Raw genomic sequence first — 27,861 nt, 5'->3', positions numbered from 1 at the left:
AACGTGTCGTTATTCACTACGCTTTTCTTTTTCATCTTTTAATATAAAAGCCCTGTTTTCATTATGCGGTTTAGCCAAAATGTTATTATCATAGAAGGTCATTTGGAGCGATTTGGGTTGTACTAGAGTGCAACATGAAAACACGGAGATTAGATAAATTTACTGCAAGGTAGAGAAGTTGGCAACCGGGGGTTAGAACGCAATGATTGCTTGAAATGGCCATAGGCTTGTCAAGATAATATAGAAAGACAATATTGATCAAATTACAATGAATACTTGACACTTGCGTGTGAAGCGGATACACATTGCGTGGTGATTCGCACAACTCGGACTTGAAGTAAGTAATCTCGAAATGATGGCATGTAAAATGGCCGTTCTGGAACTCGGAGTATTTGCTAATGAAATAATATCGGGGAGAGCTTCCGAAATATTTACCATGGAGGCATACTTAGTAATAAAAGGACAGGGATTGACTATGTTATCCCTATTGTTGTCCTTTACCGTACCCTGTTCTTCTGTATATTAATCTATGCTTCGCAATAGTATAACAGCAATAGAAGCAATAAGCTTTGTTATTACAATCAATTTATATGCAACGAACCCCCTATTTATAACTCGTAGCCCCAGGATCCTTGTCGTGGTGAGTGAGCTTACCCGTCATCTCGCGGCTGAGTTTCCGAGAATTGGGTGCTCAATACGAAATCCAACGTAGCGAATGAGATCCTTGTATTTTTTTTTTTCTTTTTCTGTGGCGTCTTAGGTTTTATTTCATTTTAATGAGCTGCCTGGCCGAGTGCCAAGTATACTATTCGTTAACAGTCACATTCACCGAGGACGTTATAGAGATAGGAGATCGATATGGAAATAAAACCCGGTAATTACGTGTAACGAAGAAGCAGCAACACAATAACGGTAACCTAGAATAATACGCAATTCCCCTGTGTATTAATGGTACCCCCATTCTCGTGAAAGAAGGGTTTAAAAAGACGAAAAAAGGCACCGGAAAGCCTTCCGGAATTTAGCACCATAGAAAAAGCAGAAAGCGACGAAGATAGCGAACAAATAATACCAACAAAAAAAACCAAAGCTTGCTGCAAAAAGGCCATAATTTCCATAAACGTCCATTATTTCTCCCACATTGAAATCTCCGTAGAAGGGAAGTCATTTATGGGGGGAAGGGAAGGCGTGAAAGTACAGCTCAGTGCACCCGTAAGGTCCTCATCTCTCGTGAATTTTGCGCCCTGATCCCAATTGTGTATCACGTCTTTCCTCTCGTATGACCGTCTCTCCCATTCCCATCCGACCCTAATGTGTCCTAAAAAGCAAGCGAGATTGCCACGTTGTGTGTGCGTGTGTCTGAAGGGGCGAGATCCAACAAGACATGATGTAATCTATGCGCAGAAATGGGGCAAACTGAAACCCTAGAATAGCGGAGGAAAAAGGTCATAACAAACATTGATCAGTCGTTTCCCAAGGACGTCACACTGCTCTAAACATCCTGTCGCCGGACTCGGCCACGACAAAGCGAGAACACACGAAACCATAGCGATAAAGTTGTTTAACAGCAGCTGCTGCTGGAGTTGTTGCCAACACCCTGGCCCTGGCCAACGTGCACGCTGGGTTTCGTGTTGTTGGCAGTCGTGGTGCCCATGCGCTCCTTGATCTGGCGAGCCATGGTCAGGAAAGCCTGCTCGACGTTGCTGGCGTTCTTGGCTGAGGTCTCGAGGAAGGGGATGCCCAGGCTGTCAGCGAATTCCTGGAGATGGAGTCAGCTTCAGGCTTTCACGAGGCACGTTTTGGGTTGAGGAGCGGCAGCCTGGAGAGCACCGGAGGCTTCCGCTGCAGGTGACCTGCGGTGGCTCCAGGCTGCAACTCAGACGCTAACTTACCTTGGCGACGGAGTACTCGACAACCTTCTTATCCGACATATCGCTCTTGTTGCCTACGAGCAGCTTGTTGACGCCCTCAGTGGCATACCGGTCAATCTCCTGGAGCCACTGCTTGACGTTGTTGAAAGAGTCCATATCGGTGACATCGTAGACAACGCAGATGCCGTGGGCACCACGGTAGTAAGATGAGGTGATGGTTCGGAAACGCTCCTGGCCGGCAGTATCCCACTAAAAATCAAAGAGTCTTAGCCCCGCTGTGTCGATGCCTTATGGTCATCTATAATGCAATACTTACGATTTGCAGCTTCACGGTCTTGCCATCGAGCTCTATCGTTCGGATCTTCTGCACGGGGGGTTAGAAAATGATAAGCTCGTGAAAGTGGGGTTGTACGGTCAACGTACGAAGTCAACACCGATGGTGGAAATGTAAGACTCAGTGTAGGTATCGTCGGCGAATCGCAGCAGCAAGCAAGACTTTCCAACACCGGAGTCACCGATGAGGAGGAGCTTGAAAAGGTAGTCGTATCTAGAGATCGGAATTAAGAGGGTCGGGTCAGCGATCGCTTCTCCTCTGCAAAGAATAAAATGGCGCCGTTTTCATTTTGTCACATCGTTGCTCCATCGCGGGGGATGAATAGAACGATGGATATCAGGCTTCCGAGGGATGTAGATTGTGTTGGACTCTGTCCGGCGGAGATGTTAGCATGGATAAGACAAACGAGTTTCAGGAGAATATCGCCATCAGAGGGCAAGAAGGGCCGCGTACCACTCAGGGTTCATGATGACGGTTTGCGTAGGCTGGATGGAAAGCTGGTAAGAGCAGAAGAGAGAGAAGAGAAGAGAATCAGTGGTGAAGGCTTCAAGTTGCGATCGAAATGGATGGTTGGCTCGAGGTCAAAGGAGCGCAAGGTCTCGAGTACGTCAGGGAAAGATGACGGCTCGTTGGCTGGGGATGGGACGGGCAATGGGATGGGCGGTGGGCGCGCTGGGTCACGTGCAGGGGCCACCTGTCACAGAGCAGAGAGGCTCATTTCCAAGTTTATTATTAGCGCTTGATTGGTGATGGCACGGGGGGCTTGCGTTAGCACGAAGCGATTATGTGCCTCGGATGCAGTGCGAGTACCTCTACATCTACACTGGCGAATATGGAATTCGCCATCATTGAAGAGGTACGTGCCTTAGGTAGGGTCGCATGCAATTAATCGGAATCAGCCGGACACCTCGACTTTCTACAAGATAGGCATCACTGCCAAGTGCATGTACAGAAGGACTAAGTGGTAGCTGCAGCGGGTATAGTGCCTTATCTTATCTGTCTGAGGCGACCTACTAATGTAACACCAAGCATGTACATCAACGATGCCATGACTTCACCTTTGCGCTTCCACGCATCATTCTCGACCGAAACAAAGAAGATTCTCCTCAGCTCAGGATAATATTGACGAAATCAAATGCTTGTGGACTTTTTGTCTCCACATAACGATTTGTGGTGTAATAATACTTGTAGGAATACGAAGCACTTGCAGCTGGCCACGACAGCGATAAACCCTGTGCACGTTAGGCCAGGCGCGCATGTGATTCGAGCCTTTCCAGCTTTCTAAAAATCCTGCGTCACCTGAAGAATCGCTCATGACCGGAATTCAAAGCAGCAATTGTCATTTGTTCGGTAATAAGACTGCTAGTTACTCTGAAACATTTTTGCTTCCCAAATACAAACCGGCGTGACAATCCTCAATCCACCAACGAGGGCAAAAAAGAAATCAGGGCAAAATTCAAGCAGCATATCAAAAACATCCCGCATCTACCCGTATCCCACGCTTCTCAGATACGTGGAGCCTCGCTGTGAGAATGCGAGCTTTCTCCATCCATATCAGCATATTATGGCCTGATAAAACGCAAAATTTCAATTCTCTAGCCTATTTCATCATTTTCATATCTTTTCCATTCGCCCTTCCGTAAACCAAGCCGGCAAACCCCAAACATCGTGCCCCGGAATAGCGGAACGGCCCCGCAATGGATGGTCCCCTAAGGGAAAGCCCACTGTAGCGTAGCCTTGTAAGAGGGGAGGCGAACTACGGGAACAGCACTGAAGAAATGCCGGCTCAAAAACTGGCGCCGTCCAATGCCGATGGAGATCGGTGCTATAGATTTTCTGTGTTCGTTGTAAGGAAAATTTTCTCGTTTTGCTCCTGAAAGCTCTTCTTCAAGACTTTTGCTCAAATTCCTCTCCTGGCCCTCATGCAGCTCCTCCCCAGGAGCGCCTCCAGCACCCAATGGCCGCGCCCCTGCGCAACTCGTTGACGAGCCAAGCCGGCCGCTCATGCTCATGCCTCCGATCTTGGCCCGGCGCTTCAGTCCGCGGCATCGCCAGCTTCGGCCCAGCCAATGCTCCGGTGCAGTCGTTGACGGAGGGCCTTTCAGAGCGATCGCAATCAGATGACGATGCTTTGCTGCTGCTGCAGGAAAAAGTAGCTTCTGCGCCGCGGGAGAGCTTGTCGAGGACGCACTTTGAGAGCTCTGGAGCTGTGTGGATGGGTGGTCGAGAGACGCCGCCGGATCCCAACAAAGCAAAGCTCGGGAAGAGTAAGTTATAAACAAAAACCACCCTTTTGCTTACCCCCAAAGGATCTTTGTAAAGAATTTCCAAGCTAATTAGACGCAATTATCTCTGCTAGCTCTGCGAATTCTCCAAGAACGTCTTCCAACCCTCCTCCAGTCTCCCCTCCCACAAGACATCCTCGCCCCCAACATCTCGCTCCAGCTATTTCCCTCCACGCACCCTCACCTCCCTGTCGTCTCCGGCCGAGTCGCCTACAACGCCGCCCTCTGGACCTCGCCCATCGCATGGAACCGCGTGCCCATCATCGGCAACGTGAAGCTCGAGATCCTCGCCGAGCGCATGACGTCAGAGCCTCTGACTTTCCTGCCCAGAAGGGCCGGTGCCACTTCAGAACAGCTCGTCGTGCGATGGTGCGAGAAGCGCAAGGTCAAGGATGACAAGGCCAAATCTAAAGGGAGCTCATTGCCGTGGTTGAGGCTGGCAAGAGGCGTTGATCCGAACAAGGCCTTTACGGGGCTGTTCATATTCGACTTTGATGCCGAGGGGAGGATCTTGACGCATACCATTGAGCAGGCTCAAGAGGGTGGTGATTGGGAGAAGGGCGTGGGTGCCAAGTTTGTGGGTCTTACGGATTGGCTGCTTGGCGGCATGACGAAAGATCCTGGCGCTCCGATACCAATGTTTGAGAGGAAACGAGGCTGTAGTCTCCAATGAATAAGAGGAGAATGCTCTGGAGCCGGCCGTGTATAAAAGGAGGAGAGGAGGAGAACGACACTTTGTCTTTCATGGCGTTGATGGATGGCGCCTGTATTTTTATTTGGTTTCTTCGCCCTGTTTGGTTTCGCCCAAGATACGAGGTGGATGTATTGTAACGATTAAACTGCCTGCTTAGACGGCATGTGTATAACTCCTGTATATTCCTAGCAACTCTCTACTGCTAATGAACCTCTTTACGACTGATCAAAATATCACTTGAAAATTCGCTCCTTATAGGAGCAATATGTTATCAATCGAGCACTGTAGTAATAGATATACGCGACAAAATCGGCGCTGACGTTGGATTCAACGCCTCTAGTTCATTCAAGGCACACATGACGTGTATGAAAACTACTTCCTTCTCTAATCCGCCAGCTCATCTTCTCGATCCGGGGCATTTCACAATATTCTGCCGTCGAAATCGTCTCTGCCGCAGCGAGCACAAACAAATAAAATAAACGGAAAACAAAAGAATTCCCTGCTGCCGGCTTCTAACTCCTTTCTCACATGCCCCATTCTCCTTTCTTATCCCCTCTTTTCTTGGTTCCGTATCTCTCGCCCTCATATGAACACATGCAATATCGTTTCTTGCTTCTTAAAAGAAAATATCACCCAGATTCTCGCCCTCAAAGCCAATCTTAACGAGCTTCTTCAATCGAGACTTTTCCTTGGCCTTGTCCGCCGCCTTCTTCGCCTCGGCGAGCTTCTTCACAGCGTCCACCTCTGCCAATTCATATCCCGGAGGGGCATCGTCATCCTTGTCGAGGTCGATTTCTCCTAGCAGCAGTACATTCTCGCCTCTCACGAGGAAGATGCCGTGGGGGATGTCTGCGTAGTAGCCGTATGGGTGCTGAGCGTCGTGGTTGTCGACTCTCGGAGCGAATATCCTCTCTGTCGTTGATTGAAGAACAATGTTGGCGAACTGGTCCCAGCTTCTTAATACACCAATCAGTTTCCTTCCGTCACGCAGAACCACCATGAGTTTTTCTATCGCGAAGACACCTGTTAGCACAGTTTCCCCTCTCTCTCCCTTGCCCGCTTTCTTTCGACTCCTAAGGGAAGAAGCCCGTACTGTCTGTGAGATCTAAAAGCTGCGCGGCAGTCGTAAACATCTGTGGCGGCAACTGAGCAAAAGGCTGCTGGGCACCCGGTCCGGCAGGCGGAGGGGCATCGGAAATGGGTAGGTTTTCCATTATAATAGCATGGGCGGGAAGTGTCGTATGAGCGAAGAAGCAAAGCGTGGGTCAATCTGAATCGTAGTGTCGGGCTCAAGGGTCCATGGAGACGTATGGTTTTGTTTTGCTACGGTTTTTCCTCTCCTGTTTCGTCTATAAAAACATGGCCAACACGAAATTTGGGAGAGCGACGAAGCTTGTATGGAGCAAGTGCAATTGGCAGTCCAGTCGAGAGACAGAAGTAGGTTGCGATCGCCTGCGGCTGTGGCCCGGGATGCGGCGTGCAGGGCTTATCGATAAAAGGATATCACGTGTCAGAGCCTTGGCTGTCGAGTACAGGTACGCAGCGCAAGTACGTCAGTGAACGTCGGTGGAATGAGGTGGTAAAAAGCCAAGAATAGCCTGATGCGCTAATACCGGTTGCAGGTTTTTAAGCTGAAGTACCTTAATGAAGCAAGGTAAATACAAAGAGTTACAGTCGTAGATGGCGGGGCAGTGGTAATTAGATTTGGGCGGTGGTTTAAACTGAGGGGCAGGGAAAATCCAAATTGCTACCAATATTGCTGGGTTGGTTGAAAACCAACATGCTTGGATGTGTACTTGTGCTTGTATACAATTGAAGGTGCTGCCACTCGTACCCCTTCAGAGTGTAGGTACCTTTTGCCCAGACTCAGCTTCTTGGTACTGTACCCGTATTCTACAGGAAACTGTTGAGCTTCATAAGTATCTTACAGATACAGGCTTACATATACGCGGCCAATTCTATCAGGCCGTCGGCTAAAGCTGCAATTGAAGCAACGCGCCAATCTCCCACGAAGGTTTGCTGATCCCGGCGTGGAAATTAATCGTTGAGTCATAAGGTAACTCTATAGTCCCATGTACTTGGGACTTGTCAACAAATGAGGGGTGTCTGGGGCACAGAGCTAAGGCAGGTACTTAGCTTGTGCAGCACACGACAAGTTGCCCTCGTCATGCCTATGGCAAATCAATTAATTCTATGCTCTGAAAAATCAAGTTCTCAAACGGAGAGAAGAAAGAGAAGGGAAAAGGAAATCGTGAGACTAGCTATCTCTCTCCGTTGACCGTTAAAAGCGGTCCATTGTGGGAAACTATTAATTTTTGTGTGTATCCTATTTCAAGAGCAACTTGTGCCTTGCAGTACACCAATAATATGCCCGCGCCCCTTGTCTTTGAAATCTCTTTTTCTGCGTGGATGCTCTATGGTAAAAAGAAGGAAAAATAGATAAATAAAACCTGCCGACAACGCCTGAGCCGAATTCAAAGGCATCCTGCCCTAAATGGTTAGCAGTTCCTGTATGTTAAAAAAAGCCGTGATGTAGGCATGGTTGTCGCATAGACAGCCATTACCACCAGAGAAGCAAGCAGCTTCCATCACTACCGCCTTCTTCCTCTCCTTTTCTCTCTTGCTCTTGGACCATCTCCTTCTGTTCCGAGCTGTCTTCTGTGTATGTCCTGCTTCCATAGCTGGGAATGGCGATGGTTGATGCAGGGACACCTCCAGAGGCCAGGAGAGGGGATAAAAATGTACAAGGAGAAATAAAGAGGGCAATTTCTTTGCAAAGAAAATTGACAAAGAAGAGTGCCCTGGCTCATGTTCTGTTCATCGAAGATCGATTTAAGGCTTCTTGGAGCTCCGGTCTGTTTTGGAGAACCTCAATTGCCTTTGTATACGTGAACCATTCGCGCTCGCGCTTATCCTTCTCGGGCCACTCCTCTAGCTGCTCTAAAACAGTGCCTTGGTAAAAGTAGTAGCGGGAGCGGTCCTTGGACGTCTTTGGCGGTCGTTTCTCCTCGAAGTTGCCCAAGTCATAGTCAATGTTGAGCGTGATGCCAGCTTCCTCCCAGGCCTCTCGCACCGCAGACTCCTGGCACGACTCATCCGACTCCCATCCTCCCTTGGGCAGGACCCAGCCCTTCCGTCGGGTAGACTGAATGAGGATGACGTAGTTGCGGTCTGCGCTGAGTGGTACGACGCCAGCGACAAGTCGTTCTCCTTGCGAGTTGTACCCTGCAGGAGGGAGATGGGTCAGTGGGATCCCGAGCTTCGAGCGTCGGCGGGAGCGAGGCAGGCAAGCAAGCAAGCAGAAAGCAAGACAAAGCAGCGACTGGCAAGGTAAGGAACGGCAAGGCGGCGCACAGGACAACAGAGATGATATGAGGGAAGGAGAGGGAAAAGAGCAGAACAACTCAGTGGAAATAAGGGATTGCGCGGTGACAAAGGGGGGCAGCGTTTTTGGGAGTATCAAAGTGCAGTCTGCGCTCAACATTGAACTTACGTTGTTTGCTCCGCCCGGTCCGCGACTGCATTGGCAAGTTGTTGGAACCCTCGACGCTAGAGGCCGAGCCAGACATAATGACAGCTGTCGTCGCCAGCGTTCTCTCTGGTTGTCTGCTGAGAGCTGAGAAAGGTCTTGCGATGATTGGCCGGCCCGCGCGTATCGGCCGCGGGAGAGAAAAAAAATTAGAGGGAGAGAGAGAGAAGTTGCCGGAAACGGGAGGCTTTCACCGGCAAGTCGAGAGCTTCGTCTGGCGGAGAGGCTGGGGGTAAAAATCACAATGACATGCGCTGCATGGTCAACTAAAGAGAGCAGAAAAGAAAAGGGAAATGTGTTGTTTATTCTCGTCTTTTCCCCCGGGTTGGAAGATAGTGAATAATAACCAGGACCAAGGGTCGTGGGGGTTGGACGACGGATGCAGGTCTAGGCGGTGCCTGGCTTTTTTTTTTTTTTCTGCTGCACGGGTTCGCGGAACGAGATGGCGTTCTAGACAGGGTCCGGAAGCGATGTGTATGTAACTCGGCGCCGAGTCGGGGAACCGCGAGCTGGACACGGATGCAAAAAAGGATAAGCAGCTATAGCCGCAGTGGCAATGGGCCGCGCAAATATTGGACAGCGCAGGGCTGTATGGAGCATACGGTACTGTAGCCGTTGAGCTACAGCATGTACCTGGAGTAGGTATAAGCGCGGTCGCGGTGCGGTGTGATGTGAACTGCGAGCCTGCCCTGCACGCTGGCGCTGGTGGTACCTGGAGCATGGAGTGGAACCCACGTAAGGGCTTTTGCAAGGTTGGGGCCAAACGCGGAGATGGGGCCAAGAGAGAGTTTAGTTTGTCGCGCACTGGACTGGTGGTACTAACTCTGTGCTAAAGTGGTGTGAGCGTGCAACGTACTCTACTTGGGCTGTATGTGCTGCTTCTGGCCGTAGCAAAGTACCTGGGTTGAAGTCGATATTCAGAGGCTGTACATGCCTTATGGCAGCATCAAAAGGTGCATATACTCTGTACCCAGTAGACATGTTCCAGGCCACCCAAGACAACAGGCTTCAGCCGTACTGGCCGAGTGCTCAACGGCCGTTGTGGTGGTGGCCTAAGAGCACTAGGGGCTCGAAGCCGGAGACGGCCGCATGAACTAAGACTCAGGCGACGGGGGAGCACACGTGCGCTGAGGTGGCACGGGATAATGTCGGTTTTGATACAGGACAGGGAAAGGAGCAGCAGCGTATATCTGCTTGATTGGCTGTGATGTATTAGCAAGAATTTAGTGTTGAAAGACGGCAAGTAGTGAAGAAAAGTTTAATCATTTTCATTTCAATTCATTTGTGTTCCTTTGGAGGCTATTTCGGACACCGTTTTAGTAATGGAGTTGACAAAACGTGATACTTGAGGACTGACATCTGCGTGATCAAGAATAACCTCACAGCTTAGCCGAGAGCTAAATTGGACAGCTCTCCAGCAGGGGTCAATGCAAAATTACAGCATCTAGAAAGGGGTCATGTCATTCAGTATACATACATAGTAAGCAACCTATTGAAGTAAATAACCGGCACCTCTCCACGCTTTTTCAGGGGGCAGCGAGGGGCCAAGCGTGCATATTACGGCCGGATATGTTGAACCATGCAGCTACTATCTACATTTCCTTAATTTCCTCTGATCAAAAGCTAACCGTACTGGCAAAAACAGATAGAGTCCGTTTATCTCTTCTCAGAAGTTTATTTGCAAATATGATGATCTACCAATGTTCACTAATCTTCAGACTCCAGCATATACGCTTATGTATATCGTTATACCTGCCTCGTAACTCCGGACGTGTACATCGAGAGTTTGATAGGAGACCACCACATGTATCAAACCCCCTGCTTTCCCATGCAGGCGAGCTGCACCCGATCCCTAGCTGCCGCCCCTTCAATGACGGCGGCTAGGACTTTGGTGCTCTGTACTATTACGTATTGATCCTACCAAAGAAGCGATCACCGCTGAGATAGGCGACGGATGATGTGCAACAATTGAACGAGGCGGAGAATCCGTGATGTATGCATCAACACAGGTGACCAAGTTTACAGGCAGCAGCTTACCCATAAAGTATGACTAGGTAGACAATAAATGACTGGACTATGACTCCGGTGGTAGTCTGTACCTCATCGACATGTCTCTTCCAGATTTGCCGTTTAGGCACTGCCAGGTAAGCTGATCTAGATGAGCATCGGTAGTGGTGACGTACTTGGCAGTAGGTGTAGGTACACATGTACGGTTTGCTGCAATCTCACCTACCTAGTCTAGAAGCTTTCCATCCAATCACCAAGAATCGATACGCTGTCTCATGATTCGGCCCCATTGAGAAAGGGTCGCATGAGACTTTCCGCTTCTGATAGAGATTACCGGGCAAAAAGCTGCGCGCGTGCATATATTTGCTTCATGTCAATGGTATTACTAGTACGAAGTAGCTGAGAAATACGGTGAAGAAGCCCGTTGGATTTTCGTCTCCCTCCCTTGCAGCTGGAGAGAAGGATCCAACGAGAGGCGAGAGATTTGCCACGCCTTTTAGGTTTTTCGGGCGAGGCGGCTTCTATTTTCGGGATGCGACCTTTCAGGGAGTTTATGCATATCAAGTATCAAGAGAGAGAGCTTTGCTGAATGCGAGTACGGCTTTGACGGCATAAGAGATGCCAGGGAACGCTGAGAGACGCAGCTGAGTTGTCACTTGTCTCCATATGTCCACATATGACAAGGATGCAGTACTGCTAGCACGAATATCCTTCAGGATCCAAGGCAAGGAGTGCAGCACAAGTAAAACAAGAAAAAAAGCCAATCAATACCATTGCACTCACTTCTATACTGCCCGCAGCATGAAGGATTCCACTTAGTCAAGACAACACATTATTCTTAGTGGCATCGATAGCTAGGGGACTAAGCGGACCGCTGTAGCTGGCGCCATCCCGGTGGCCTCAGCGCCTCAACCCCTCATCCAGTCTCCCCATTTCGCCCCGCCATGGCAGCTGGACTTGTTGACCTCATCACAGCTGGCTCTCTTGGAGAATCGATCTCTCTTCTTGCTCTGCGTAGGCGCACCTGCAGCGTCTTAGTCGTCGTTCTATCTCTCCATCATGAGCTCTTCTAGCCAGCGGCAGTAAAGATAGCCACAAACTTGCCCGGGCCCCCATCCAGCCAAGCAAGCAGTCGCATCCACGCTCGTGTGTCTGAAGCCGCTACGACCAGGCTATTTCTCGTGTGCCGCTCTGCTACTACTGCTTCTCCTGGCATCGAGGCAGTTTAGATCACATACATACGCCCCACAAGTTAAAGATTTACTTGCGACAGCAGCGCATCATCCGTCATAGCCGATGCGCAGGCCCTGAGATCCAAAGCAGAGCTCACCAGCCTCGACTCCAGCCGCTCGTTTCCACTCTATTCTATATCATATTCCATCTTATCAGCCTGTCCGACTGCCTGTCTGTCTGCCTTGAGAGCTACACATCACATCACATACAAAATACCTGCTTTTACTTACTGTCTTTGCGTCTCACGCACCAATTTGCCTCTTCAGGAAGACCCGAGGTGCCAAGCGCAGCCATGGAGGAAAACGGTGGTGGGCAGACCCCTGAAGACGCCTCCGTCGCCGACGAGCTTATTTCTCCAATTGGTGAGTCAGAATCAACCAAGGCTGTTGGTCTCTTTTTTCTTTGTCCTTCCCACTGTCCTTATACCGGCACACGTGCGGCGTCCAGTGCCTGTCGTTGGCTCGGAGCATTTCCATTCGCTTTCGGCAAAGCTCTGCCTTGATGCGAACCCCTGTCAGCCTCTTTTTTTCGCACTACCTGTGTGACCCGTCTGGAGGCATCATGACTGTCTTGGTCACACACTTTGATGCCAATCACTCCAGATGCCGTTGGTCGGTCCAGTCGGTGCGACCTGAGTGCTTGGCTCCAAATTGCGGGATGCCGTGATGTCTCTTTTCCATCTTCTGCCGTCACCCCACGTCTCATCCCTCACTCACCACTCATGTATCTCATCTCAAAGCCACTTTCTACTTTTCATTTCTCGCTGCAGATTAACATGTATATGCCACTCCAGTGAGACTGTTACTTTGAACTGGCTACTTTGTGTATATTGCCATTTAGCTTCTTTTCCATTTACTAAAACTGCATCATGGATGCTCTTTTATATTTCCATACTTTTCACTAGCATTCTAGCTATATTTTACATTTTAAACACTGCTCAGCATTTCTCATAACAAACATCTCTTATTTGCAGACGGGTTGATGATTGCTATCGATACTGACTAGCGACACAGGATATACGAACTCCTCAAAATGCGGTTACTGCGGTACCACCGGACAGAGTCAGTTTCTCATCATTCCTGAATTTTTCTATTAACAGACACTTCACTGGTGATCTGGACTTTTCGACTTTGTTGATTTAAGCTTCTTATAGCTGCAATACCCCCTTGAAGAACTCGATGACTGCTTTACTCACAAAAGCTAACATCTTTCTTTGCGGCACATAGGTTTTTCGTACTATGCTAATACCGCTTCCCTCAGCCCTCAGTTGTATCTCACTCTACTCGATCGCTGCTGGAGACGATCGGGAAAACTTTTGTATCGTCCAAATCAACGCGTTTCTTGTTGCCCTCATTACACTATTCGCTTAGATTCAGATCAGTTTTATCCAACAAGGGGTCAGCGTCAGACCATTAATCGTTTCAATAAACATGTACTTGGCGACAATTACATTAAGCAAGCTGCTCGTCTCTATCCAAGGTCGCGCGAGGAGACGAAGAAGCGTGACAATGAATTTTCATTAACAGAGCGCATCCATGAGGCTGAGATTAGTCATATCAAGACACCGCCTGAGCCAGCTCACAGGTGGACTGTAACGCTTGAAGAAGACAATTTTACCGAGGAAAAGTATTCAGTCTATGAAAATTACCAGCGAGTTGTCCACGGAGATGAGCCATATGAGAGGTCACCGGAATCTTTTCGACGGTTCCTCTGCGGCTCTCCTTTGCAACGTCGGACCATGGTTGGACCCGATGGGCGGAAGCGCCGCCTAGGTTCCTATCATCAGTGCTACCGCCTGGACGGCGTCCTAGTCGCCATAGGTGTGCTTGACTTGTTGCCACAGTGCGTTAGCTCTGTTTATTTCCTTTACCACGAAAGCATTCACAAATTCGCACCCGGGAAGTTGGGGGCCCTCTATGAAATAGCTCTCGCGATTGAAGATGGCTACCAGTGGTGGTATCCTGGATTTTATATCCACAGCTGCCCCAAAATGAGATACAAGATAGACTACGGTCCACAATATATCCTTGACCCGGATACCCTGGAATGGCGGTTTTTGGATAAGAGCATTCTGAATATTCTTGCTAAGGATACTTACACTAGTCTATCGGCAGCACAAGTTGAAGACGTTCCGGGGGGATCTGAGCTGCATGTGGCAGATGTTATGAATATGGATGATTCTGCTGGAAAAGATCAAGAATCTGGCTCTTCGGATGAAAACGTGGAGGATTCCGATTCAGATGAAGAGAGTGGCATGAGCTATAAATCTCTCTTCCAATCAGGAATGCCAGGTATCCCTTCGATTACGGACATGGAAAAATTCAATCTGGACCACATTGTTCTGAGGATTTTTCCCACCGGCCCGCTATTTGAGACGTCGGACTTGGTAGGCTGGAGACATAGTAGCATGTCAGAGCCGTCAAACGTAAAGCATAGCATTGCGCAATTGATAGCTGCCGTGGGGCCGGATCTGATGGATCGCATATGTTTGGACCTGGTGCGCCGACGAGGCTAGTTTTCCCTAGATGGAGGTTGCCTTTTTTACTGTTTTTATAAAGCGTTGGGTTTATCATAAGCGTGTTTTACACCCGAGTTTGTTACCCTGCAAGGAGACACATAGGATACTCTACATTGCCAAGCGTGCTTTTATGTAAATGACTAAGAATTATTTTCTACTACTAATAAATTATGATACTTGTGATTTTGATTTCTAAGCTTATAAACTGTGAAATATTCCTGCTAAGTCCAACATAATCCTACTAATGTAGGCTACGCAAATTATATGAGGATAAAGATGTCTGCATACATACTAAGAGTTACTCACCACTGTAATATTTTCATAGTTCATAATAATATATAAAACACAGTCATTAGAGAGTGCTTCTTCATGCATCTTGTATAGTTCCCGTGTTTACAAAGAATGGCACTATACCTTGAAAAGTGGGATGTTGTAGTTTATGATGGATAAATTGTAATAACGCTAAATAATGCAAATCGAATCTAGTTTCGAGTTGGTGTAGTTAAGCATTTATATAAGTAGCTAAGAAAACAAAGCTTGTAACAATATGATTGCTGTTCTTCGTTGAGTTACACTGTAGTCACATAGCCACTTAACCTAACGCCTTCGCATCTCATCAACTTGAGGCAACTTTACTCCTCAAGAAACAGTATAGTCTGCTTTGCAAATTTTTCAGCGTACTGATAGTGGAAACCGTGGCCGCTGTTTGGGTAAACATGTAGAGTAGCATTAGGCAGCTTCTGCTGAATGTTGAAAGAGTTGAGAGTGGGAATCATGAAATCGTCCTGAAATGTTTCCAATTAGTTTTCATTGCGAAATACATGTTTATGAATATGCCAAGTTTTTGAAGCATATTTACTCACCGAGCCGTTGGCAATCAAAACAGGAATATCAATCTGCTCCAGTCTGTCGTAGGAGCCTTCCAAGCCGCTGCTAGTTTCTCGGTTAAACCACTTCTCCAGGGCTTCTCCTTGCGCTTTCAATCCTACTCCGCCATCTTTGTAACCTGTAGAGAGGAATTCGCTAGGAACTTCTCCGCTTGTAGACTCGTTTCGTTCTTGAATACGAGCCCACCACTGCTCAGCTGCCTTTTCACCCACGGCGTTGTGGGGGAAGAAGAGCACCTTCAAGTGGGACAGCTCGATATCTGGGACGGCAGCATATTGGACATAGTCGTTTGGAGACGTCTCAACGCCCGGGCCAACACTTGCTCCGGTTCCAACGAGGATGAGTTTTCGAATCTTGAGCTTGCTGGGATCAGCGTTTAGCGTCATCATCTCGGCCACGAATCCTCCAAGGGAAAAGCCAAAGATGTCAACTTCCTTGACGCCGATCAGTGACAGAAAGGCGAGCATGTCATCTCCCCACTCTCGGAAATTGTTGGCGACAATGCCGGTGCTCTGCCCGACACCGACATAGTCGACAAGGATAACTGGTCGGGAAGCCGCAATGCTGTTAATGAGGAGAGGATCCCATTTGTCCATGGTGCCACGGAAATGGACAAGAAAGAGCAGTGGAACACCGCTAGAGGCTCCAAATCGGCGATAGGCTATTTTTCCATCTCGATAGGGAACATAGCTTGTCTTGGCTGTTTGGTGAGTTGTCATTTTGAAAGATGCAGAGTATCTATGTATATAAAGATAAGGCTGATTGCTGATGATGTGAGGATGTGACAGGAAGATATGAGCTTCTAGGGAAAAGGTATAGCTTTTATAATTCTTTTAGAACACCATGGCTGCTTGAAGAATTTTGATTTAATCAGCAGATGCTTTGGAATCTTTTCCGATTGTGAATATCCCAGCTTTGGGTTATCTGTTATGTTCAAACCAAAATACATCATCTGAACAGCCTAAAAGAATACGAAAGGCCAGCTGTCTCAGAACGTCATAGCTGAGTCGCATGCGAAACAACGACTTACAAATGCGGAGATATACACAGTAGCATCTCGGTAATTCAGCGAAATGGCCAGCAAAATATTCCCGCCATTTCTCCTAGAAATACCGCAATTACCGCAGGAGGAGGAGATTGAGAGTTTTCCCCGTTCAGTTTAGCAAGTTGTGAGGGTTTTCCTATATTGTGCATTACTCGTTAACACTAGCCTAAGTGGGACAGTTCCAGCAACATTATGATATGGCAATTAACCAAATTGAATTGTCTATCCGACAAGTTTCCGAATTCGATTTCAACTAGCGGCGCTGAATCCTAGTATTGTCTGCATATGTGGTGTTTCGTGTTGAGCCAGGGTCGGTGATATATCACAATAAGTGTTCTACCATAGCTAATATTGAGCGAACCGGCAATGATTAACGTATAACAAAATTCTGACTCGGCACTAAAATATGATTTACATACATAACTATTATAGTTGGACGGTTAGGCTAAGAAGAGCGGCTCTTGGGAAAATAGAGATGCTGTGTAGACCGACAACCGATCTCTGCAGAAAGAGTATCGTATATCTCGTTCAAACAGGGCGAAGGGTGGATTAATAATCTTTGCACAAGGCCGAATGATATGTCTCAAAATGGGAACTGCATGGATGTCGGTACCGTTCGAGTTGCCCCGCTAAACTAAATAACTGCATTGCTGCATTCGATTACTGATCTTAGATTGTACAGAAGTAGGGCTAGATTTGTGTCCCATGCAAAAAATGACGAAAGCAGGCGACCGCATGAGCACCGCCACTACGACTCTGTAGAGTGTGACCCCGAAAAAGACGCTTAGAGAATACGCTTGTACTTGCAAATGGATGACATATGCACTGATATGTTGATAAATTGCAGAGCGTGCAGGAAAGAGCAGCGTGACATAGACGCCGAGACACGTATATTTTTGATAGATTGATTGATGGCTGTTGTAACCTTGTATTAAGATTCAAGACGAGTGTTATACCTCAGCTTATGAACTGTTTTCAAGTATACATTTTACTGCATTCATTGAGTTACCAGCTTTTTGTGCCTATGAAGCTAGTCTAGGTCTAAAGCACGTCAAATATTTAGAACCTTGGCAATAGAGAGCAACAATATACTAGGTTACTGGACTAAGCCAGCAGTAGATATAATCTGCAAGTAGTAGCTTGAGCTGCGTATAGCGATAAGTAATCAAATGCAACAGAGGAACTTTGAAAATTAACCTGCTGATATGATGGTATAAAGTTTTAAAATTTGGCGTAGATACATTAGATCGAGACGAGAAGCAGGTAAGGCTGAAGACATTTTGTCTCACAGATGGCCCCACCCCCGCATCGTATCATTATCTTATCGCTCACCTAGGTGAGCTACCCGCTACAACTTTTTTGTCTCCGTCCAAAAACCTTTCAGGCAAAGACTCCGATACCCAGCTCTGCGATTCCGCGCCACGGCCGCAATAATTCCCCCGCCGCACCTTGATTTCGACATTTCCCATGGAAGCGCGGTGAACAATGGCCAACCAGCAAACCCTCCTGTCCCCCGCCGAGCTCGCATACCTCCACAGTTCCCTCTCCCTCAGCCCGCCTATTCGCCCCGACGGCAGAACATCCAAGCAGTTCCGGCCTCTGACTGCCGAGACGGGGATCCTGCCCGGCACAAATGGCAGCGCACGAGTTTGCTTAGCTGATGGCACAGAAGCCATTGTGGGAGTCAAGGCTGAAATCGAAAAGACTGTCGATCTGTTAGGCGGCGAGCATTATCAGGAGTATGTTAAGAGTGCGAGTGGCATCGGAGGTGGTGATGCGGAAGAGGATAAGCGAGAGGCCCGAGGGGAGTGGCTGGAGATGACGGTGGAGATTCCGGGCCTGAGAGACGACGACGCCGGAACGGTGTTTTTGGCGGAGCTGCTGAGAGAGGCGCTTCTTGCGGATGGAGAGTTTGCGAAGAAGCTGTGGATTAATAGACGATTTCACTGGAGACTTTATCTTGATGTAAGTTTACGAAACCTGACTATCGTTTGGAGAAACGGCATGTGTGTTGAAGAACTGTATACTAATATGCTCGCAGATTATTCTGATATCACCGCCGCTATCATACCCCCTGCCTCTCCTATCCCTCACAACACATCTCGCCCTCCTCTCAACAAGATTACCGCGCCTCAAGTCAGAAGGCGACGAAGACCCTATGTTCGACGATGACTGGGAAGCCTCGCCATTCCTGTACCCCCGCGAGGGCGCAGCCGCCGGCTCAAGGCCACCCATTACGCTGCTAGTCGTTGCAGTCGGAGACAGCATTCTGTTCGACCCATCTAAAGAGGAACTTGCCGTTGCGGATTCCGCGCTGGCGGTGTCATTGTGCGAGGTCAGGAAGCAAAAGGCAGACGAGAGCATGGAGGTGGACTCTGGGCGCGAGCTGCGGCTGGTATCGATGCGGACAGTTGATCCTCCGTCGAGATTGACGCCGCCTGGAGTGCCTAGTACGGGCAATTTGGCGGCCAGCGGAACGTTCGATCCATCATCACAGAAAAAGCAGCAACAGAGTGTGGAGGAGTCCCCTCAAGAGGGTGTCTGGAAGGCACCGCTGGGCGGAACCAGATTTGCTGTTTTAGATAGCATCATACAGGCTGTCTTGCAAAAAGGAGGCGTTGCAGACGAAGTTTTGGATGGTTTGGAAGGTGTAGACTTGTCATAGAAGGAATGTTTTACAGTTCTCGGATGGGATATTTGTTCATATAATGGTACATCATATTTGGTCTCACTACTGTGAGAGAGAATGCCTAATGCCTAATGTGATGGGGCAAAATCTTAAAAGTTACAGAGGGCAGGCATATATATCTGGTTTGCCTGCCAATCAATCAATGCACATAGAATGATCTTGATGGATGGTGATCAATCAAAAAATGCCCAGCCACTTCTTCTTCTGCTCAGCTGGGGCTTCAGTCTCGGGCTTTGGCGGCAGTTCACGTCCCATGGCAGCAGCCTCGAGTTCCTCCTCAGACTTGGCCTCGTCCTTTCCGAAAACCATTGCAACGGGATCCATGGCTTCAATGCCGTGCATCTTCATAAAGTACCTCCGCTTGGCAACGTCGTCAATGTGTCGGTTCCGGTGTTCGGTAGCCTTGAGGGCCTTGTCCTTCTCGTGCATGAGGATGACATTCTTCCACTGGGAGAAGAAGTAAGTGGGCTGTTGCCACAGGTCAGAGATCGGGGGCACGAGATCCTTGAAGGGAGAGTTGTAGGCGTAGTTCATGAAGAAGGTATACACTCCCATGGCCAGCAGCGCGCCCTACACGGTCAAAAAGTCAGTCAACGCTCACGGCAACAGTTTGTCATTCGTGAACTTTGCACGCGAGCCCTACCATGGTGATAAACGTATGCAGCAATCGGCTGTGCCAAAACCAATGTGTGAATGTTCCCTGAGGCGCCATAAGCCCAGGATAGTTCTTCTTGTTTTGGGCAGCAACCTCCTCCTCGGTCAGCGGGGGGCCATAGTGCTTCGGCAGCGAGTTCCTCTTGAGCCTGGATCCATGCGAGGGAGGGTTGAATTTGGCCGGCTTCTCCAGCACGATGGGCTTCTCGGTCGATATGAAGCGGATGTGAATGTTCTGCGAGAGGGGGATCCTGATACCACGCCAGAGCGGCCCCTGCAGCGGCAGCAGGAAGCGCGGGATGACTGCTCTCGTCACCATTGCGATGGACTGCTGGTGATGCAGAATAGCGGAAGATCTGTTGTAGTAATATCTTGATCAAAAAGGCTAAGAAAGGAAAAAAAACAACAACAAAAACGCCGCCAAAAGCTTTGGCACTTATTTTTTTTTCGGGCAGCCCTGCTATGAAGCTGCTCTCGAGTTCCCACCAAAAAAAATAGCGGGATGTCAGGCCAAAAAACTGGAGACCTCGCGAACCCCACCCCAAAAAAAAGGCAGAAAGTCGAAGCCTGCTTCAGCCGACTTTTCTCCGGCGAACACACGGATGGAAGGAAAATCCGGTGGAGCCGTGGACGAGAAAGAGAGTCAGAGAAGCTGTGGCGCCGCCGAATTCCTCGCCCTGGTGGCCCGACTTTACCCGGGAGCAATCGCCCGACGAGTAAGCCTAACTGTGTAATTGCCGGCGCGTGATTGGCGGAACACGAGCCACATCTGTGGCTGATCACCGCCAGTTTCTGCGCTTTGCGGCCAGGCATGGTGTCATAAACTTTTTTTTCCTTGAAATTCTTTAGTCCTCCTTCTTTTTTTTCTCTTATACTTCTCACTTCTCCTATTCTTCCACTTCAAGAAAATTTTGATTCCAAAGTAGCCAACCTTTTTCGGTTCTTCTTTGGATTACCTCTTAATACTCTTTATTTCCTAACGACTTTTTTGTCTTTTCACATACCCATACTTCAAAATGGCTGGCGGTAAGTTGTTGCGCACACTCAATCCGGTTGCCGAGACCTGTCCGAAGATGAACGGCGAGAAGCCATTGAGCCGGGCCACGATAGTCGACGACTAGGACGATTGGTTTTTTGGACTTACCGAAGCATGAGAACGCTGAAAACGCTACTTTTTTTGTGTTTGGGGCTTCGTGTTGGGCAGAAAAGCTGCCTGGCGCAGTGCGTCATTTTCACTTGTCACCTGCTTATGATGATGCCCGCCACTACGATGCTTCACTCAAGTCCAAACATGCCTCGTTCTTCAGACGTCGACTCTGTGCCACGTCGCTAATCGGATTCCTCCGCTTCATTCTTCGCCGTCTCTCCGCCGTCTCTCCGCCACCATGAACGTCTGGTTGCTAAGTCTTTTTCTCTGCAGGTGACGTTAAGAAGGGTGCCAACCTCTTCAAGACCCGTTGTGCTCAGTGCCACACCGTCGAGAAGGACGGTGGCCACAAGATCGGCCCCAACCTGCACGGCCTCTTCGGCCGCAAGTCTGGTACCACCGACGGCTACCAGTTCACCGACGCCAACAAGCAGAAGGGTGTCACCTGGAACCACGATACTCTGTTCGAGTACCTTGAGAACCCCAAGAAGTACATTCCCGGCACCAAGATGGCCTTTGGTGGCCTGAAGAAGGAGAAGGATCGTAACGACCTCATCGCGTAAGTTCAATCTGAAAACCAACTTTTAATTTTGAAAGCGATATGCTAACACTTTTCACAGCTACCTTGAGCAGTCTACCAAATAAGCGATTAATGAGAATCAAAAGTATTGTAATGACAGATATCAATAGACGGGGTGCGGCGATTGTACTATAGACATATTAGAATAGTCAAAGCATCATCACTGTGCTTGTACCAATAATATCCAACTCCGCTTTATAAGCGACCAACACTTTGGCTATCTTTTTTCTCACGACATGTCCTGAATTTCGAGCAAATGTGTGAGCGGTGGGGGTTTTGGGCGACCAGGTTCTGATGGACAGGCCGGCACTCGGAATTGGCGGTAATCATCCCGAACAGCGTTTTGCCGAGTGTCACGTTTGGTTAAAACGCCCTGGGTTGTCATGCGGCTAAGGTCACATTGCATTCGATCGAATGATGTACGCAGGAGAAAAATCGACTACTACCCCAAAAGGTAATAAAGAGGACAAGATGCTGTACGTAGTATCCTCTACGCGAGTCTGTACGATATCTATGTGCGTCCGCTTGGTATATCTACATGTCGTAAATCCAAAACTCCCTTTTCCCAGGCTGACGACTTGGCAGCTTTTACTCTATTACTATTCCCCCTTTCCAAGCTTTTTATCCAGCTTCCTATACGAATCCGGGTTCAGGACGCTGCACCGCGTATTATCCAGCGCATACTCCCAGTCTTCCTCGTCAATCTCCCGCGCCGTTTTCTTGCCCAGCATGAATTTCCTCAGCGCAGCCTCTGCCGCCTTGATGTGTAAGCCGCCAAGATCAGCGCCGCTAAAGTCCTTACAGCGCGGATCCAAGGCGACGGCCGCGAGCCTGGCGAATTCGGCCTCGCTGGCGTTGGCGTGAGCGGTCTTGTAGATGGCACGGAGAATGTCTACACGCTCTTCAGGGGTGGGAAGATCGACGAAGAGGCGGACGCTGAGACGGCCCGGACGGAGCATTGCGGCGTCGATCATGTCGGGCCTGTTGGTTGTGCCCATGACATAGATCCCTGAGCGATCTTGAGCTCCATCAAGCTCTGTTAGAAGAGCGTTGACGACTCGGACGCCAGCATCAGTGGAGGCGTTGTCTCGACGGGGTACGAGGGAATCAATTTCGTCAAAGAAGAGAATGCAGGGCGTTGAGGAACGAGCTCGCTGGAAGAGTTCGCGCACGGCCCGCTCGGACTCACCGACGTACTTATTCAACAGTTCGGGGCCGTTGATGAGGATAAAGGAGGCCTGTGCCTCATTGGCAACGGCCTGCGCAACGAGTGTTTTACCACATCCAGGGGGACCCCAGAGGAGGGCGCCGGCAGGACGCCTGAGACCAAATTCTTGGTAGAGTTCTGGGTTCTTGATGGGACCAATGATGGACATGTGTAGTTGCTCGCGTACTTTTTCCAAGGCGCCGACCTGGTCCCATGTGACGCTTGGAATCACAGTAAAACCTTCTCTCCGAAGAGAGGGCGTGAAGCCCTTGATGGCGAGTCGGAAATCTTCGAGAGTCAAAGGCTCTATAGGCAACGTTGTAAATGCGGGCTGTCTCAGATCTAAAGAGATGGTGTCTGACACATCCATATTGTCTCTGCGGGGAGGTCGGGTAAGGAGCTCCAGCTGCCGCCCTTCTGGATCCTCTGTATTGAAAATTCGCTCCTGTGCTGCCTGCTCTGCCAAGGTTGTAACGATAACCATGTCTGCGCCAACGAAACCATGGGTCATCTTTGCGACCTCTGCAAGGTCCAGGCTATCAGATAATTGCTTGTTTCTTGTAACCACTTTCAGGATGTCATGCCGAGCCTCCTGATCCGGCACTCTCATCTGGATTGATCTTTCGAATAGGCCGGCTTCGAGCGCAACGGGGTCGACATCGGTTAACCTTGATGTTGTAGCCATGGCAAGAACATTGGCTTGTTCCTGTTGAACTCTTTGCATTTGTCTTGTGATTTGGTTGAGCACCTTTCTACCGTGCTCGTTGTGATTGGTGCCTCCCGGCTTGGGAATGTGCCAATCTAGATCCTCTATTAAGACGATACTGGGTGCCAGGCCAATGGCCGCATCAAAGGCCTCGGCCAAGCTCTTCTCCACGCGTTCCGGATCTTCAAGGCAGCCGTTTAATGTGATTATAGGCACGTCGAGATTCGCCGCGACGGTTCGGATAAGTGACCTTTTGCCAGTTCCTGGGGGCCCAAACAAGAGCATTCCGGGTACTCTTCTCCAGCCATTTCCTTCGTAGAGCTCTGGGCATTTGAGCAGATATCTTGTTTGGCGAAGCAAGTGGCGATGCATTTCGCCAACACCTCCCAGCGGTAGTGGCTCTTCCAATTGCTCGACCTTGAAACGGGTAGACTTGGGCGACTTCTTTTGCATTGTCTTGTCTTGTCTATCTGCTTTCGTTGTATCCTTCACTGCGTCGCCGTTAACTGCAGCTTCGGTACCGGTTTCAACGCCGCTTGTTGCGCCGTCTTTGTCTTCGCCATCGATCTGGATTCGTCGTTTCTTGGCCGCAGGCTGCTCATTGGTGGCTTGGGGCGCAGGGTCGACGTTCCAGTGCTTCGTCAATTGACGATTCAGCAAAAATCGATCGTCGTCCACTTTCTTTGATTCCATTTCCTCAATGACGGCTTCCGAATCCTCTGAATCTTCCAGCTCCTCCTTACGGAACTGTAAAACTCGGTCTATCGAGTCTTCGAGTGGGCGCTTCTTCTGCCTGCTAAGGCTCGAGTTGGATTTTTTGATGGCATCGTACGCAGCGGAGACGGTCTTGAACGGCTTGCCATCATTGTTGTCTTCCATCTTCTTGATGATTTGATATACATCTCGATCAAGACCTTGACGAAGGTTTAGCCGAGACTTGAAATTTGGAGCCATGTTGCCTGCCGGCGGCGTTGTCGCCCTTTCTGATGAAGAATGAGTGTCGATTGGGCGCAAAAAAATAAAAAAATCCGCTGTCAATTCAGCACTCAGAGATGCATGGATTTAGTACCAACGCTAGCCATTTTAGGCTATATGCGAACAAGCCCAATTCTTGTATAAGAGCGCTTAATACAATGCACCTAGAATCAAAATTGGTGGAATAGAAGATGGAAGGGAAATTAGAAGAACTATTAAGTCAAAGCAGGCAAAAATAACTATTCTTATCGCAAAAGAGTACATCAGATTGCCTTTCATGTCACTCATGACGACTTACTCAGTTTGGATCAGCACCTGTGCAAATAGCGAGTTTAGTGAGATTCCCTATCATAATCCCTGTCTATCGATAAAGCTTTCGGCGCCACATGATACAGCGAGACAATGACGACAAGGACCCTCGTCATCCGCCGACTTCGTCCCTTGTTGCTTTTCTACTAGTTCATTCCCAGTGTGCGGACTCACGGTCGATTGACGAAGAAACACACGGCCGAGCGCGCAGCATAGAAATCATCTCACAATGGGTGGCAAACAGAGCAAGATTACCGAGCAGGACAAGTATGAAGCATCATCACCGCCCGCCATTTGCCGCCTCCCCGCTAACGGAGAGAAACTCCAGAGCGATTCTGGACATGAAGATCCAGCGCGACCGGCTACACCAGTACCAGCGTCGCATCACCGTCCTGACGAATAAAGAGACGGAAATCGCCAAGCAGCTGCTCGCGAAAGGCGATAAGAAGCGCGCGTTGCTTGCGCTGCGGCGAAAGAAGTACCAAGAGTCGCTGTTATCGAAGACCGATGCGCAGCTGGAGCAGCTGGAGAAGCTCACCGCCAGCGTTGAGTTTGCGCAAATACAGAAAGATGTGGTATTTGGCTTACAGCAGGGAACAAAAGTGCTGTCGGAGATTCACGCGGAGATGGGAGGCATTGAGCACGTGGAGAAGCTGATGGAAGAGAATGCGGAGGCGATTGCATATCAAAATGTATTTCCCCATTTTCTCCTCTCTGTTGCGCATCTAATATTTTCATTTTCATTCTTTTCCACGCTAACTTTGCGCTACAGGAAATCAGCGAAATGCTCGGCACCCGTATCACGGCGCAAGAAGAGGAAGACGTAGAAGACGAGCTCGCCGCGCTAGAAGCGGAGATGTCTGGCGTCAACCAGAAACTTCCCACGGTCCCGAACGCACAGCTTCCTGTTTCGGAAAGACCGGCGCAACAAGAACAGGCGCAAGAGAACAGACCAGAGAGACAAGCGATGTTGGCCTCTTGATTTGATACAAGATTTTTTTTATGTCGGGTATTGGAGCATGCTGGCAATTAGACAACTTGGATGAGGTGGTTATACGCTTGATGATAGATGGCAACGACACCATAGCGAGCACCAGGAAGGCGTTTTGATGCTTCTTTTTCTTATTCATTATTTATTCATTTTTTTTTTTCTGCTTTTGTACATGCTAGTACATATTCTCTCTACCTGATTTCTTATTTTGGCCATTATGGATAGATCTCTGCAGTGGAGTATTTAAATCTTTTATAACTTAACTACTATACTTTGATACGAGCTTCTTCATAATTGACATGGCCCCTCCACGGTATCCAGACCCGAAGATTGCGTAGTGGTTTAAATAATGATATCTATGAGACGTCTTTAGCATCCTTACCTTCCCGCCTGTATTTGTGTTCTGGGAAATTGCAATCTGGAAACACTTACAACTCATAGAGTGAGACCCGGTCATTCCATTCCTCTGCGGGCTCTGCTTTTGGAACTAATTTTTCATACTCTCTGAAAAAAGAGCTGCCGAATCCTCCAAACATGTTCATGATTCCAAGTTCGTACTCTGAGTGGCCATAGACGCAGGAAGGGTCGAAGACAACCTCTTCACGGCCACCTTTTCCGGCGATCTGACCTACTGAATGGTTTCCACTCCAGAGATCACCGTGTATTACCACTGGCGTGATGCTCATCCGGTCATCTCCAACAAGCCGTGGGACAACCCTGCTGGCAACCTTTTCTACCATGTCGGCTGCTTCACCATCCGGCCCATGATTTTTTACAATCCGCTTCATGATATAGCGCAGCCTGTTTTCAGCATAAAAGTCTGCCCAGGATGACTTCCAAGAGTTGTCCTGTTCTGTATCTCCACAGCATGTCGCGACGGGAAAGCCGAACATTGGGCTATCAAAGCCCTCGGGGATAGGCGCCGGTGTTGTGTGGAGCTTGGCCAGCTTTGCCGCGAGGGAGATGCCCGAGCCGTTTGAGTCGGAGTAGCCAAGTTGAAGGAAATCGGTAGCGAGGAAATACTTGTTGGATTGCTGCATGGGGCCATGGCAGTATGATTTGGGACAGAAGTTGGGGACAGCGTTGTGGATGGCGTTGAGAGAGGCATGTTCGCCTATAAGTGGGAGGGAGTGTATTAGCACTACGAAACTTGGGATTTAGAGAAGAATGAGAAATAAATGAGTTTATTACCTTGAAACATTATTCTGGCTCCATCACCAGAGCCTGTCTTGACAAAGTAATCAAAGGGCTGGCCATCTTTTGTGGTTGAGAGCTTAAAGGTCGATGAGAAACCTGATCCGCCAGCGGAGGATATGGTGGTGTGATCTTTGTCAAGGTTCAATGCAGTGAGAATAGCGCTGTCAATAGAGGGCGACATAATAGTACAATGGGCAGAAAGTGTATAATTTGTAATTACTATGAAATGTAAATCAATTAATAACGGTATCTAACTGAAAATGTGAGTTGTTATGTCTGTAGATGTCGACTGAGATGAGATGCATTTGGGGTATGCGTGACGTCAACGTGCTTCTGCATGACTTCAGCGTAAATCACACCTAAGCGCTTCTGCGCGATTCGGATATACCGAAGAAAGACGTATACGACTTGTTACAAAACATAGGACATCACAAATAAGACGAAGCAAACAAAAATTATTGTATAAAAAGGTATATTTATAGGAGATGCTATTAATTCTCAACAAAGGGGGTATTCCAAAATTCCATCGCTAACCAAATCGCAAATATCCGTGTGCTATTATTACTGTCCCTGACCCTTTCATCCCAATATGTCCCCTATTTTCCCTCCAAGTGTGGCGTGTGATTTTTTGCAGCTTTGCCCGGCATGGCGCACCCAAAGTGGGGCCGGGCGCCGACCTCGACCAGGTCGGGAAGTGCCGTTTTTTTGTGTGGTGTTTTGCATTTGCTCGCTGAATGATGGGAAAACAAGCAGAAATTAAACCGCTTCAAGTGTATGTTTTATGTGATCCATGTGCATCAAGTCCAGATCTATCGAGTCTCTAAAAGCGAAAAAGAGAAACTTTTGTAGTCGTCGTCGAAAGAGAGAAGTCTTGCTTTACTGCTTCTGCTCAGACGAAGTCGAGCCCCTGGGGCTGACTGGTCGAGACTGGGCAGGAGTAGCGGCTGCAGAGCTGTCGGACGATTTGGGGTAGTCGAGCTCTTCGGCGGGCTTGTTGTAGCAGTA

At 48.7% G+C, this 27,861-nt stretch overlaps 12 protein-coding genes across 12 annotated transcripts; 5 read left to right on the top strand and 7 right to left on the bottom strand.

Moving 5' to 3' along the window:
• Positions 1 to 1,558: 1,558 nt before the first annotated feature.
• GGI43DRAFT_380170 (Rab family GTPase YPT1) lies at positions 1,559 to 2,669 on the bottom strand (the record flags this gene model as incomplete). The annotated part of the gene is made up of 6 exons (XM_083202942.1): positions 1,559 to 1,756; positions 1,890 to 2,117; positions 2,185 to 2,232; positions 2,292 to 2,415; positions 2,499 to 2,570; positions 2,656 to 2,669. 6 exons carry the CDS (start codon positions 2,667 to 2,669, stop codon positions 1,559 to 1,561), a joined length of 684 nt encoding a protein of 227 aa, XP_083063782.1.
• A 1,169-nt stretch (positions 2,670 to 3,838) lies between these two features.
• Positions 3,839 to 5,439, top strand: GGI43DRAFT_234433 (uncharacterized protein). Its single transcript, XM_083200578.1, has 2 exons — positions 3,839 to 4,469; positions 4,562 to 5,439. Exons 1-2 carry the CDS (start codon positions 4,160 to 4,162, stop codon positions 5,158 to 5,160), a joined length of 909 nt encoding a protein of 302 aa, XP_083063781.1. The 5' UTR covers positions 3,839 to 4,159; the 3' UTR covers positions 5,161 to 5,439.
• A 1-nt stretch (position 5,440) lies between these two features.
• Positions 5,441 to 6,846, bottom strand: GGI43DRAFT_234746 (U6 snRNA-associated Sm-like protein LSm1). The gene is made up of 3 exons (XM_083200579.1): positions 6,275 to 6,846; positions 5,762 to 6,189; positions 5,441 to 5,704 (listed from the first exon to the last, which is right to left on the bottom strand). Exons 1-2 carry the CDS (start codon positions 6,393 to 6,395, stop codon positions 5,798 to 5,800), a joined length of 513 nt encoding a protein of 170 aa, XP_083063780.1. The 5' UTR covers positions 6,396 to 6,846; the 3' UTR covers positions 5,441 to 5,704; positions 5,762 to 5,797.
• Positions 6,847 to 7,987: 1,141 nt separating this feature from the next.
• Positions 7,988 to 8,750, bottom strand: GGI43DRAFT_380167 (polyphosphatase DDP1; the record flags this gene model as incomplete). The annotated part of the gene is made up of 2 exons (XM_083202941.1): positions 7,988 to 8,406; positions 8,675 to 8,750. 2 exons carry the CDS (start codon positions 8,748 to 8,750, stop codon positions 7,988 to 7,990), a joined length of 495 nt encoding a protein of 164 aa, XP_083063779.1.
• A 3,492-nt stretch (positions 8,751 to 12,242) lies between these two features.
• GGI43DRAFT_420696 (arginyltransferase) lies at positions 12,243 to 14,465 on the top strand (the record flags this gene model as incomplete). The annotated part of the gene is made up of 2 exons (XM_083207848.1): positions 12,243 to 12,312; positions 13,177 to 14,465. The coding sequence occupies 2 exons, from the start codon at positions 12,243 to 12,245 to the stop codon at positions 14,463 to 14,465; spliced, it is 1,359 nt and encodes a 452-aa protein (XP_083063778.1).
• Positions 14,466 to 15,100: 635 nt separating this feature from the next.
• On the bottom strand, positions 15,101 to 16,075 carry GGI43DRAFT_380165 (Alpha/Beta hydrolase protein; the record flags this gene model as incomplete). Its single annotated transcript, XM_083202940.1, has 2 exons — positions 15,101 to 15,253; positions 15,332 to 16,075. The coding sequence occupies 2 exons, from the start codon at positions 16,073 to 16,075 to the stop codon at positions 15,101 to 15,103; spliced, it is 897 nt and encodes a 298-aa protein (XP_083063777.1).
• A 1,162-nt stretch (positions 16,076 to 17,237) lies between these two features.
• GGI43DRAFT_234323 (exosome non-catalytic core subunit RRP42) lies at positions 17,238 to 19,155 on the top strand. The gene is made up of 3 exons (XM_083200577.1): positions 17,238 to 17,664; positions 17,738 to 18,366; positions 18,443 to 19,155. The coding sequence occupies exons 2-3, from the start codon at positions 17,887 to 17,889 to the stop codon at positions 19,064 to 19,066; spliced, it is 1,104 nt and encodes a 367-aa protein (XP_083063776.1). The 5' UTR covers positions 17,238 to 17,664; positions 17,738 to 17,886; the 3' UTR covers positions 19,067 to 19,155.
• On the bottom strand, positions 19,076 to 20,774 carry GGI43DRAFT_234286 (uncharacterized protein). Its single transcript, XM_083200575.1, has 2 exons — positions 19,734 to 20,774; positions 19,076 to 19,660 (listed from the first exon to the last, which is right to left on the bottom strand). Exons 1-2 carry the CDS (start codon positions 20,061 to 20,063, stop codon positions 19,268 to 19,270), a joined length of 723 nt encoding a protein of 240 aa, XP_083063775.1. The 5' UTR covers positions 20,064 to 20,774; the 3' UTR covers positions 19,076 to 19,267.
• Positions 20,248 to 21,682, top strand: GGI43DRAFT_395280 (cytochrome c549). The gene is made up of 3 exons (XM_083204855.1): positions 20,248 to 20,770; positions 21,165 to 21,450; positions 21,512 to 21,682. Exons 1-3 carry the CDS (start codon positions 20,761 to 20,763, stop codon positions 21,534 to 21,536), a joined length of 321 nt encoding a protein of 106 aa, XP_083063774.1. The 5' UTR covers positions 20,248 to 20,760; the 3' UTR covers positions 21,537 to 21,682.
• Positions 21,683 to 21,919: 237 nt separating this feature from the next.
• Positions 21,920 to 24,762, bottom strand: GGI43DRAFT_234257 (protein RIX7). Its single transcript, XM_083200574.1, has one exon. The coding sequence runs from the start codon at positions 24,336 to 24,338 to the stop codon at positions 22,071 to 22,073; it is 2,268 nt and encodes a 755-aa protein (XP_083063773.1). The 5' UTR covers positions 24,339 to 24,762; the 3' UTR covers positions 21,920 to 22,070.
• A 1-nt stretch (position 24,763) lies between these two features.
• GGI43DRAFT_234310 (ESCRT-III subunit protein VPS20) lies at positions 24,764 to 26,047 on the top strand. The gene is made up of 3 exons (XM_083200576.1): positions 24,764 to 24,935; positions 24,997 to 25,360; positions 25,441 to 26,047. Exons 1-3 carry the CDS (start codon positions 24,898 to 24,900, stop codon positions 25,648 to 25,650), a joined length of 612 nt encoding a protein of 203 aa, XP_083063772.1. The 5' UTR covers positions 24,764 to 24,897; the 3' UTR covers positions 25,651 to 26,047.
• A 40-nt stretch (positions 26,048 to 26,087) lies between these two features.
• Positions 26,088 to 27,037, bottom strand: GGI43DRAFT_380159 (Fructosamine/Ketosamine-3-kinase; the record flags this gene model as incomplete). The annotated part of the gene is made up of 2 exons (XM_083202939.1): positions 26,088 to 26,773; positions 26,851 to 27,037. 2 exons carry the CDS (start codon positions 27,035 to 27,037, stop codon positions 26,088 to 26,090), a joined length of 873 nt encoding a protein of 290 aa, XP_083063771.1.
• Between the last annotated feature and the right edge of the window lie 824 nt (positions 27,038 to 27,861).

The sequence above is a fragment of the Trichoderma evansii genome (assembly GCF_050947405.1).
Source record: "Trichoderma evansii strain SZMC 28006 chromosome Unknown GGI43scaffold_3, whole genome shotgun sequence".
Taxonomy (NCBI): domain Eukaryota; kingdom Fungi; phylum Ascomycota; class Sordariomycetes; order Hypocreales; family Hypocreaceae; genus Trichoderma; species Trichoderma evansii.
This window is presented reverse-complemented; position numbering and strand designations above follow the sequence as displayed.

Excerpts from the sequence above, each read along its gene's own strand:
- GGI43DRAFT_234433 (XM_083200578.1), top strand. The coding sequence starts at position 4,160 with ATGGCCGCGCCCCTGCGCAACTCGTTGACGAGCCAAGCCGGCCGCTCA. Across the intron at positions 4,470-4,561 it reads CAAAGCAAAGCTCGGGAAGA|CTCTGCGAATTCTCCAAGAA; the intron begins GTAAGTTATAAA and ends TATCTCTGCTAG.
- GGI43DRAFT_234746 (XM_083200579.1), bottom strand. The coding sequence starts at position 6,395 with ATGGAAAACCTACCCATTTCCGATGCCCCTCCGCCTGCCGGACCGGGT. Across the intron at positions 6,190-6,274 it reads GCTTTTAGATCTCACAGACA|AAAAACTCATGGTGGTTCTG; the intron begins GTACGGGCTTCT and ends TCTTCGCGATAG.
- GGI43DRAFT_234323 (XM_083200577.1), top strand. The coding sequence starts at position 17,887 with ATGGCCAACCAGCAAACCCTCCTGTCCCCCGCCGAGCTCGCATACCTC. Across the intron at positions 18,367-18,442 it reads ACTGGAGACTTTATCTTGAT|ATTATTCTGATATCACCGCC; the intron begins GTAAGTTTACGA and ends ATATGCTCGCAG.
- GGI43DRAFT_234286 (XM_083200575.1), bottom strand. The coding sequence starts at position 20,063 with ATGGTGACGAGAGCAGTCATCCCGCGCTTCCTGCTGCCGCTGCAGGGG. Across the intron at positions 19,661-19,733 it reads TGCATACGTTTATCACCATG|GGCGCGCTGCTGGCCATGGG; the intron begins GTAGGGCTCGCG and ends TTGACCGTGTAG.
- GGI43DRAFT_395280 (XM_083204855.1), top strand. Across the intron at positions 21,451-21,511 it reads GATCGTAACGACCTCATCGC|CTACCTTGAGCAGTCTACCA; the intron begins GTAAGTTCAATC and ends CACTTTTCACAG.
- GGI43DRAFT_234257 (XM_083200574.1), bottom strand. The coding sequence starts at position 24,338 with ATGGCTCCAAATTTCAAGTCTCGGCTAAACCTTCGTCAAGGTCTTGAT.
- GGI43DRAFT_234310 (XM_083200576.1), top strand. The coding sequence starts at position 24,898 with ATGGGTGGCAAACAGAGCAAGATTACCGAGCAGGACAA. Across the intron at positions 24,936-24,996 it reads AAGATTACCGAGCAGGACAA|AGCGATTCTGGACATGAAGA; the intron begins GTATGAAGCATC and ends GAGAAACTCCAG. Across the intron at positions 25,361-25,440 it reads AGGCGATTGCATATCAAAAT|GAAATCAGCGAAATGCTCGG; the intron begins GTATTTCCCCAT and ends TTTGCGCTACAG.